This window comes from Harmonia axyridis, chromosome 7 (genome assembly GCF_914767665.1).
Source record: "Harmonia axyridis chromosome 7, icHarAxyr1.1, whole genome shotgun sequence".
Lineage (NCBI taxonomy): Eukaryota > Metazoa > Arthropoda > Insecta > Coleoptera > Coccinellidae > Harmonia > Harmonia axyridis.
In genome coordinates, this window is record NC_059507.1 from 28,829,698 (window position 1) to 28,840,656 (window position 10,959).

The 10,959-nt window shown below is 33.4% G+C and overlaps 1 protein-coding gene across 1 annotated transcript; it reads right to left on the reverse strand.

Moving 5' to 3' along the window:
* Positions 1–2,984: 2,984 nt before the first annotated feature.
* On the reverse strand, positions 2,985–8,364 carry LOC123685373 (terminal uridylyltransferase Tailor-like). Its single transcript, XM_045625027.1, has 2 exons — positions 8,304–8,364; positions 2,985–4,603 (listed from the first exon to the last, which is right to left on the reverse strand). Exons 1-2 carry the CDS (start codon positions 8,362–8,364, stop codon positions 2,985–2,987), a joined length of 1,680 nt encoding a protein of 559 aa, XP_045480983.1.
* Between the last annotated feature and the right edge of the window lie 2,595 nt (positions 8,365–10,959).

Below are 10,959 nucleotides of genomic sequence, written 5' to 3' on the forward strand. Positions count from 1 at the left end.
GGTTTGTTTAGCTAAAAATGAATTTGTTCCATACTTTACGGACACAGTGTATAGATTCTGAGATGATTGAAAGGACCCCGCACGTTTTATATGGGAAATGGCTTTCCGTGAATTTGCCAACGATCATATTATTAGATAGTATTCATTCGTATGTGTGAAGTTCAAAAAGTTCATTCAAAAAATTATTTTCAAGAATTCGTGGGTTAATATCGAAAGTTCCATTCATAACTAGCTTCCAACACTTGGACTTCTATATTCTACCCGGATAGTACTATATTGTATCAAAACTGCAGACATTTTCACGGATTCGTTTGTCTGTGAGATGCTATCATCAATTTCGAGACATTCTGAGGAAAATGTCTTGGCACCCCATTGTCCGATTATCGAGATTTGTGAGAAACAAATCACATATCATATGTAAATGACATCAATAGTGATCATAATTGTTATCCCTGAGGATATATGATTATGATTTTCCCATTTTCCCCCATAACAGCTCGCGAGTCGCGATTCCTGGTTATGAACATTTTGGCTAACATATTTGATATTATTGGACATCAGATATATGAGGATTTAGTTATTATGGTTTCTCTTGAAAAAATCTCACAATATGTCGATTCTCGGTCATGTGAATTATTCTGGCGTCATCTTGTGGCATGAAAAGATGTATGGAAGATCTTGGATTTTGTATCTCATTCCATAGCCAATGTGGAGTAGTGTAAGAAATTATCGATGGCGGTGCCTAATATAACCAAGTGAGATCATTTCTCAGTCGGGTTCTGGCCGCTGAACATCCAAATTCCATCCCAACCAGAAATGAGAGCTCCCTGATTGATGAGCAAAAACCCCGAAAATTGCAAAAAATCCATTTTCCAAGCTCCATATCTCGAAAACTGTCCATTTTTGTGCTTTGTGGCTATGGACACTTTTGATCAGTTTATCAAGAACTACAACATATCAAAAATTTAGCCAAATTCACGGAAAGCCATTTCCCATATAAAACGTGCGGGGTCCTTTAGCTATATCAAAATAAATGAACTAAATAAAACATCGTTTTAATCTCGCAATGGTGCGATTTTCACGAAATTTTGTGAATTCGGAATATGCAATGATGGACTTCCTTAAGGGAAATTTTTATTGATTTTTCGATATTTATTTTGATGTATTTTAGCTCAATATTCATTGAAATATTTGAACCTATTTCAGTTTGTAAATACACATACTGGTATCGTTATTTAAGAAAGGTAGGTAATGAAGTATGAAGGTATGAGTCAAATACTTGTTATCTAAAATTAACATGGATTGAGAAGACCCAAGGAGAAGCTAATGATACCTCATTCGTAGATAAGTATGACACCATCCCCTAATTTTCTCATCTTGATCAGCACTAACTGTTCCATTCTGTATTCATTGAACTCTTGCGACAATCGGACAGTCTGCAGATGTCTACCTTGAGGCTAATAAGCCAAACTCTCGTTAGTCAATTGTCTTGCTGCTGACAAGACCGCTTGTACCTGCTTCGCATAATAAATACAATTGCCGACTATTGCAATAATTGATTTAGGTGCCTACAAATCTAAAAGTTCCTAATTGCTGCAATCTAGACGAAGAATATTACGATAATTTTTTTGAACGTCTAGAATGATATACTAATTCAGAAGGCCAGCCAACGATGATGAATTTTGTTGTAAGCTTTTGAGCATTTTTTTTATGGAAAAAGCCCTATATAATTTCGTTGCAAATATTTGCAACATACTAAAACTACATTTTATGTGATTGAATATTTCTTTTCATTTGCTATTCGATCACTTCATTCTAGATCATATGAATAACCTACTTTCAAGGGGGCCATAATTCATTTAATGTGAAAACGAAAAATAAAATTTGTGTATTGAGAGAAGCATATTATTCAATTGTAGACATTCATGTATATTGAATACCTTTAGTTCATTTTAATGCAAAAATTAAGATGAATCTGTTACGCCCGATAGTTCAGTAAAATTTTAGAAACAAGTGGACTGTATATGGCTGCCTATGAAGTAGGATCCAAGGGCGTAGAAATGGAGTGGTAATGGGGGTTATTAATCAACAACCCCCCTGAATATTTGCAAAATATAACATTTCAGAATTCTCGCAAAGTCAAAACACGAAAAATTTCCCATAAAATGAACCAATAATCATATCACTTTCCTTTGAATTCGACACGGCAGTCAAAAATCTGACCCTTTTACGGTTTATGATTACATTACATTATCACTTTCAAGATGAGTATTTTTATTGTACTACGAGCACGTCCATGTCCGAGGTTTATTGTTTTCCTTTATCTATCCGCTCTGTCGGCAATGTCCCTTATTTGCCATCTGTGATTTTTGCATTCATCATCGGTATATCCGTTGTTTTCGGGTTTTTGTGTCATTCCCATCACAAAAATTTCAATATTGTAGTTATCAAAGAACTGAAATGAGTAATTCGCATCAAAAAACTTGTCTGGGTTGTGTTATACAATTTATTGTTCATGGGACTTTTTATTCTTAAAATAATGCAAGGAATCTATCTCTTCAATTCGTAACTCCATTCAAGGAAAACCCAGTATAAGGTAAAAACAATCGAATTGGTATTTAGAAAGTAATTTGAGTAATTTGGTTCAAAGTTCGTTATTAAAACCTTTCTTTTTTATGTAATCCTAAAGGAATATGGTTGAAGTGCTCAACAAAAAAATTGTAAGTTCTATTCTTTTTTTTTGCAAAAGTTCCCAGACTCACAGACGGTACGTTACCAGTTGTGTTCTGAAATTTCACGTTAGGTACCACTAAGAGTTAATGATATAATATTTAAATTATAAGAAAACCAGTGTCAATTTCATTAGAAAATTTTATTCACAAAAATATTTCACTATAAAATATAAAAACACTTAAAAACTATGGTGTATAAAAATGGCACTAGTCCCTATCACATATATTTTGCACATATATTTCGATATTTGCTTATTCTGAACATTCAGGCATATAATTCTCATACTTATAAAACCATTTCAACAAATTTCTACACGTGTAACTTGCGAAAGTAGAAAACATATCTTTATCACAGCCATTCCGAAAGAACTCCACTTCTACACAAGACAGTGTTGTATTGGAAGTGAGCATAACAGAACATCTAAACTCAGGTTCATCAGAACAAGAACTGCAAGACTCAACGCATGAATTGTTCCATAGATCTTCTTCCGAATCAATTGTGCACACTTTCAATTTCTCTTCGATTATCTCCATATCAACATCTTGACTCCGCCATGGTTGACGCTTCGAAGAAACTGTGTAGGAGTGATTATTTCTGAAATGTCCTTCCGACTCTATTTTCAATCCAAGAATTCTCTGGAAAACCAAGGTACAGAAGTTTATTGTTCGTGTGAACCAGATATCCCTCAAATCGAAGGTTGATACTAAGGCGTCTTTTGCCTTGAGAAGTTGATTGTGGTGTTGAACACTGCTAGTTGTCATGTATAAATATACATCGAAGTACTCCTTCAACTCTTGTATAGGTGACAATAAATCGATCATCATGTTTCCGCCCTTGCGCAAAATTTGTCTGGCAGTAAAGCATTGCATAACGAAGCGGGATAGATTGAGTTCATCCATCGATGTTACGTTACGACCAAGTTCTAGTGGATCTTGAACGCAAATTGGGCGTTTGGTAGTAAACTGTTTCACCTGTTTCAATTGTCTAGTATGGCGGTGGAAACGTTTCTGGCAAAGATTATGATCCACTAAAAAGACTGGGAAAATTGGTTTTCCAAAATAAGGACAAATGACATATGAATCGTACAGGAAGTCCTCATAATAACTAAAGAAACCGAAAAGAAGGCTGAACATTGATTTTGAGTGTATTTCTTTTATTTTATCAGATGTTTCCTCTATGTGCGCAAAGTTCATGTTCCATATAATAGTAGGGTTTGTGGGAACTGTATTTTCTTGCAATTCATAAACACTGGGGAAGGAATGTTCGTGCTGAAGGTAGAAAATGAACATCATTGTCAAAGCATACTTGGAAAAACCTCGCTCTTTACCAGTCAATTCGTGTAGTTGAGCCCAGTATTTTATCACTAGCATCACGGATCTCAACTTGTTGTCTACTGATAAATAATTTTTTATCAACTGGTCATTTTCAAATCCACTCAAAAAGCTGAAATTCATATCACACTTCAACCCTGTTTCTTTATGTACGCACTTGACAATGGGTATTCTGGGTTGGCTCAAGTTCACCACATTATCGAATAATACACTCTCCGACAAAGCTGCAGCAACCCTATACGTACATTTTCTTGCCTTACATGGTCTTTTTTCGAAATAGATATTCATGTCCAAATCGCTAGAGTGCAACTGTAAACCAGAAACTCGAGATCCCGTAGGGCGGATGGTAAAACTTTCAACGAATACTTCTGACAAAACACTGGCCAAATCTTCCTCAATCAAGTTGTAAATCGTTTGCATAGATTGCTCATCAGGAGATATAGTTTTAACCACCTGTTCTATCTGATCCTCAATGTCTGGAATAGAACTCAATTGTTCCATTAATTCCACATTTCTCAGTTGGTCTTCTACGAGTCGATCTGAAAAATAAGCATGTATAATATTTTGATAAGAAATGTTTAATATGCACACAATGGACTAGTTTTAATTTTTTTGTTAAGGATTAATTCTAAAAATTTAAGTAAATGCAACAAAAATGTGGAAGAATCATTGAAATATTTTTAGAAATGAAAAAGTTATGGGACTTTGAAGTTGCGCTTGAAAGAATAATTTCATAGTCTAGTGTGTGACGTCAAGCCACTTACATTCATTGGTGTACAATCACTTGTGCCGTTCGTGTCGTGTTTTGTTCGTAACACGATGGCTGAAAAAAAAAAATCCAACAAATATTGTATTGTGCCTACGTGTGGAAGCACGACAATTAAAAACCCCGATAAATTGTTTTTTCATGTACCAAATGACATGAATCAAAGGAGGAAGTGGTGCAAATTAATGAGGCGTGCCTTAATTAGACCTAAAACTACTTCATATGTGTGTGAAGATCATTTTGATGTAAGTACCTATCAGTACTATCTGTCTATTTCTGATAATAAAAACAAAACTCGAGTAAAAACTACACTGTACAACTACAAACGGCGCGAGAGCCTTGGCGCGGCTAAGTATTTAAACGTAATTTATGGTGTAGCGATCACAGGCAAGTGGCGTGACGTCACAGACGAGTCGGAGACCAAAGACGTTCCGCGCTAAAATACGTAAATTTAAATAATCTATTTCTCAGTCATTTATTGACGGATTTTCAAATTTTTTTCACTGATTTATCAGTTTTGCTCTATATTTCAATTCTATCTTGTCAAATATTGTATTATCAACATCACTAAACTACTCCATTCAGCTTACTATTTACTATTTTATGTAGGATATAATTGATTCTTTAAACTCAAAAGATTCAATGTATATGGTGTAATAGACGATTTATTAACAAATCTAATTGAAATAAGTTACGGATTTTTTCTAGGTTTTTAATTCTACACGTTCAAAAAATACGAGACCTTCTGGGTATTCTACCGCAAATAGTGAAAACAATAAATACTAATGGCAAATATAATGATACACTAAGAATAGAAACCTGTTTTCTCTCATTATTATCAATTTAAAGAAACAAATTGATCAAGATATTCTGACCTCAATACAACAGTATTGTCAAGACGTTCAGGGAAGGCTATAAAACGCTGGTGAGGCAAAAAGCTTATGTTCAACAGTTCGCAAATTTTTTTACTTACAAAAAGGAATCAGAGGCGTTGAAGTTCTCGTATTAGCCCAAAGTTTATGAGAAGGCTTCATCTGCCAGTTTGCCACTCCTTTTTGGCTTTAGTTTATTTTATATTTTTTTTACCAACATTTTTTTGGAGTATTCCACAGTATCAAACATGTAGGTACACTATATTGAGCTCCTGCAATCGCTATGATTTAGGTATAAAACAAGATAATGGGAATATTAAAAAATATAATTCGCAATATTGGATGGAAACTCTAGACCTCATAAATTCATTTCATTGAAATCAATGAATACTCCAAATTGAATAATAAATAATAATAGAGAAAAGTAAGAAATATATTATCTTATGATATATTATAAGAATGAGTATATTTAATAATAATAAGTATTTGAAGTATATTAAGCATCGAGAACGGTAAGGACATTTAACCGATATCCAATAATTGTCTGAGATTGGTAGTCCTTGACGTTCGAGAAACTTATAGCATTTTTTGCACGATTGAAACACTTTTCACTTCAAATAAAAAAAATTTCCAAAAAATTAAAATAGTCATTCGTGGCTCTAATGTTAATGCTGTGAAGAAATATGAAATAGAAGCCGTTGTCTTGAAAGTTAATAGATTGTAGATTGTCAAAGTGACAATTATAATTAACTGAATTCACTCATTATACAAAAATAAGCGATAACAAATCTTCTGTAGAAAAGAAATTCAAAAAGCCTGGGAATTTGGCTGTTCTGTAGTTATTCCCGAGAAATCAAAACTTCGTAAAGAGGGTAGATACAAGAATTTCACTTCCGACTAGCAACGCGGTAACTAACAAAAGTCGTTCTATCGTGCAAAAAATAAATTCAACGACAATTACATTCAAACGATTAAAAATGTTAAGTGAACACTACACCAACGCCTGGTTTCTGAAGAGATGATCAGCGCGAACTTATTAGTTGTCAAATTTAATGTTAAATGTCGAATGATATTCGCTACGCAATATCATAGGGTAAATGCACTGGTTTTCGACCAGTTAACAGAAACATCGATTTCGAGCACGATTTTTTCACACATAAATTTATCAAATTTTAATGGTGTTGGTGTTCATCGATTTTTTGGAGAGTTTTAAATGATTTGTCATATAATTTCAAGCGTTCTTTCCGCATTTAACCTTTGAAATGTGAAAACTTATAGAAAATCTCAATAACCTTCGGTTTTCGACGACACCGCAGAATTCTCGACCATTTTTGTGTTAGTTTTCGACCACTAATAATAGTGGTCGCTCCACTTAAAAATTTTATAAAAAACTTTAGAGCGAGATGAGTGATTAGTTCTTACTTTCGTACCGTACCATCGACATCACTTCCTATCACTCAGATGGGTTTCAGATGATGTAATCATGTATAAGAAACACTCGGAACGTAAAAAAAATTATTTTGCAAAAGTTTCCACTTTCTATAAATATTTCAAAATAGCAACTCATACAACATTATTTGGTTATTGTGCTCTTCATATCTATTTAAAAACTAATGAGTAAATAAAATATAAAACACCGACCACCAATGGTCGGAGACTGAAGTACAATCAAATTGGTTCTCGACCGCGAATAAATAAGTTGTTCAACGTTAATTCGGTGGTCGCAAACTAATTTTCAGAAAGTAGATATATAAATGAATCAAGGTATCGAAAAAAAACGAAAATGATACAACATAAATATATCAGTTGAAATAAACAATTATTGAAGTAACATATTGGTTCTCGACCACTTTGGTCGAGAAATAAAAGATACAAATTTTCCAATACCAGTTCGCGACCGCCGAATATTGAACAAAAAAATATACATTCATTTGCTTTTTGATTGAAATACACTAGAAAATATATCTTATAGTTGATATGGAACAAAATATATACACATAATTCATTTAAAATAAGAAATAATTACTATTTTCTGGTCATATATCACAAAGCACTTTTCTAAGAGAGGACGAGAAAGAACCCTTTTCTATGATAGACGATTATAAACTAAATTTTAGCGCGAAAACTTTGACCTATACCACTACCTACTATGCAAACTATCTTGGAAGGGTAGAATGGTCGAGAACACGTACCGCGAAAAAATTTTGCACTACATGATATATTTTCATTATTATTTTATCTCAAATCACGGAATGGTCGAGAACCAGTGACGGTCGGCTAACAAGTGCATTTACCCTAGTTGTCAAATTTAATGTCAACTGTCAAATGATATTCGCTAAGCAATATCATACGTTGCGCATAACATGACATGACATTTTGAAGTTGACACTAGGTTTGACGTATTTGTTCGATCAACCTTTCAGCAACCGCGTGAGTGTCGATTTGTTGGTGAGTGAAATAAAAGAAAGTAAAATAAAATAATATGTTAATTTAAAATATACAATACAATGTTGAACTAATAGAAAAATGTACTACAAATTCTACAATCTAAATATCTCAATATACAAAATTATTTACAATATAAAGTACTGAATGTTTTACCTGAAGTATTCTTGATCTGCTCTAGGATTTCCAGGTCTTTTTCATCAAACGGCTCGGTCATTTTGAATTGCGTCGCTAAAACTGCTAAGTTCCCTTGTGTGCGGAGAAACGATCTAAATATGCAGCAAGGGTAGTAGCACTTGGTCCAGCCAGACTGGGGTGAATCTTTCGATATCGATTGGCAGCAGTCCAATCAAACTTTGTGCGTGACAACTCTCACTTTCCTAGTTCTTGTGTGCGCCTACTATATGTCTCCCCTAGTCACCCTTTCACGTTCATTCATCCCACTAACAAAACATGCACTATTCTAGACGGACAGAATCAAGCATAATATAATGCTTTTTGCATTCTCCCCTACTCTTGCTAAAGACCTAACCATGTGATGAAGCCTGGTAAGAGAGGTGGGTCTTTTCTAGGAATGCATTGATTATTACCAGGAAATTTTCGTTAATGTCTTTCAGTTTTACTTGAGTTAAAGAGGGTCGTTGATAAGATTATTTTTAAATTTGAACCTAATGTTGTGGAATAATCGTTTTATGAAGAAAGAGTAGATTTTTGATTTTCATGACTATTTCTTTTGTCACTTGGCGTTTCTAGTGTAAGTTGTGTGATTCACCCAAAATTCAAGAAGAAATTGAGAAACACCATTTATCTTTTGTGATCGCAAATAACACCTCATATTTCAGTTTTATTTTCAACAGGGCCGCCGCCAGACATTTTGGCGCCCCGGCAAAACAAAATTTGGCCGTCCTGCTTTGCCTTATTTATCTGAATTTTCTTTGAAGGAGCCTCTGTTATTCCTCTTAGGAAGTTTTTTCAATTTCATATGGAATCGTCTTTTTTTTACTCAAAATCACCTTGCCAAAATTATAGAAGGTTGTTTTGTCGATTTCATCAAAAAGCGTCCTGAAATGTTTGAAAGTACGACACTCAATTATGAATCTATAGTAAAAGGACGACGTAGTTCTTGAAGCTGCATTTTAGTACCTTTGTATTTTCATAACTGTAATTATCATTTCAAAGAAATTGGTTTTTGGAAATTTTATTATTTTTTCATGAAAAAAACATGCGATATGTCTTGTTTCATTAACTGATTTTGCGCCCCTACAATTTGGCGCTCCGGCAAAATGTCTGGTTTGCCATGGCAGCCCTGTTTTTTAATACTATTCAAATGTTACTCAGATTGAATTCTGATATTACCAGCAATAAATACTAGGGATTTTCGCCTTTTGTCGAATTTCAAAGGAAAAAACACTTCTGCTGCACACTGCTTGGACCTGTTGTGCAAAACTATATTGAAACTTTCGTCTTGACTTTTTATTTTGCATTTTTTATTTTTGAATGATTTTTATGCAACGAAATTCAGTTGAAAAGTGCAAAGTAAAAATTTGCAATGCAAAACTATAGTGCAACTTTTGTCTTGGCTTTTTATTTTGCATTTTTTAGTTTTGATTGTTTTTATGCAACGGAATTCAGTTGAAAAGTGCAAAGTAAAAATTTGCAATGCAAAACTATAGTGCAACTTTTGTCTTGACTTTTTATTTTGCATTTTTCATTTTTGAATGATTTTTATGCAACGAAATTCAGTTGAAAAGTGTAAAGGAAAAGTTTGCAATGCAAAACTATAGTGCAACTTTTGTCTTGGCTTTTTATTTTGCATTTTTTAGTTTTGATTGTTTTTATGCAACGAAATTCAGTTGAAAAGTGCAAAGTAAAAATTTGCAATGCAAAACTATAGTGAAACTATTGTCTTGACTTTTTATTTTGCATTTTTTATTTTTGAATGTTTTTTATGCAACGAAATTCAGTTGAAAAGTGCAAAGTAAAAATTTGCAATGCAAAACTATAGTGCGGTTATTTTTTATGCAACAGAATTCAATTGAAAAGTGCAAAGTGAAAATTTGCAATGAAGTTTGGTACAACCACAATATAAATGAACCTATAAAATTATAAGTCTAGGAACTAGGACTTTCGACAAAAAAGTTCGATTCTATTCAGTATCGATCAAATCAACTACTCATCGAGCAAATTTTATTAAGAAAAATTTTTTTTTTCAGTATTATAGATTATATAGAAAAAAAATGTTTTTTAATGATATATTTACTTTCACGTTTCACTAGCGCCACTAGAGGAGGGGGTTGCTTTCGAGCTAAAGCACCCCTCTCGTAAGGATACGAAAAATTCAAAATATTGAATTCAATAGTACAAATAAGTCGTTCGTCATATTTCCTCAGAATCTTTCCCCTGACATAAATATCGATTACCTGATAACTGGTTTTACATTAACAAATTTGCAACTTGCCTATTGAAGCGTGCTATATTTGTTTGTCAATGGAAAGATCATTATGTCTCAAATGGATTTTGGTTTATTATTCATAACCCAGCATGCTATTATTGCTTCGGTCGACAACTTCAATTCATAAATCATTTCTTGGGTTTTGTTTGCTCAAATTTTAAGCCACCACCTATTAATTAGGTACTTAGTTGTTGAACACTACTATACTAAGAAATATTAGTATTTCTTTGAATAAGGTAACATGGATGAGCACGTTCCTAAATCAGATGAAGTTGCTAATGGATGCTGGTATTGCTGTCATAAAAAATATGCTTTTATCTCGGAAAAGGTTTCGAATCCATAAAAAAATCTTTCTTCAAA

Bases quoted from the DNA above. Each gene is read 5' to 3' on its own strand.
- LOC123685373 (XM_045625027.1), bottom strand. From the start codon at position 8,364: ATGACCGAGCCGTTTGATGAAAAAGACCTGGAAATCCTAGAGCAGATC. The intron at 4,604-8,303 runs GTAAAACATTCA...CTTATTTTTCAG, and splicing joins GCAGATCAAGAATACTTCAG to ATCGACTCGTAGAAGACCAA.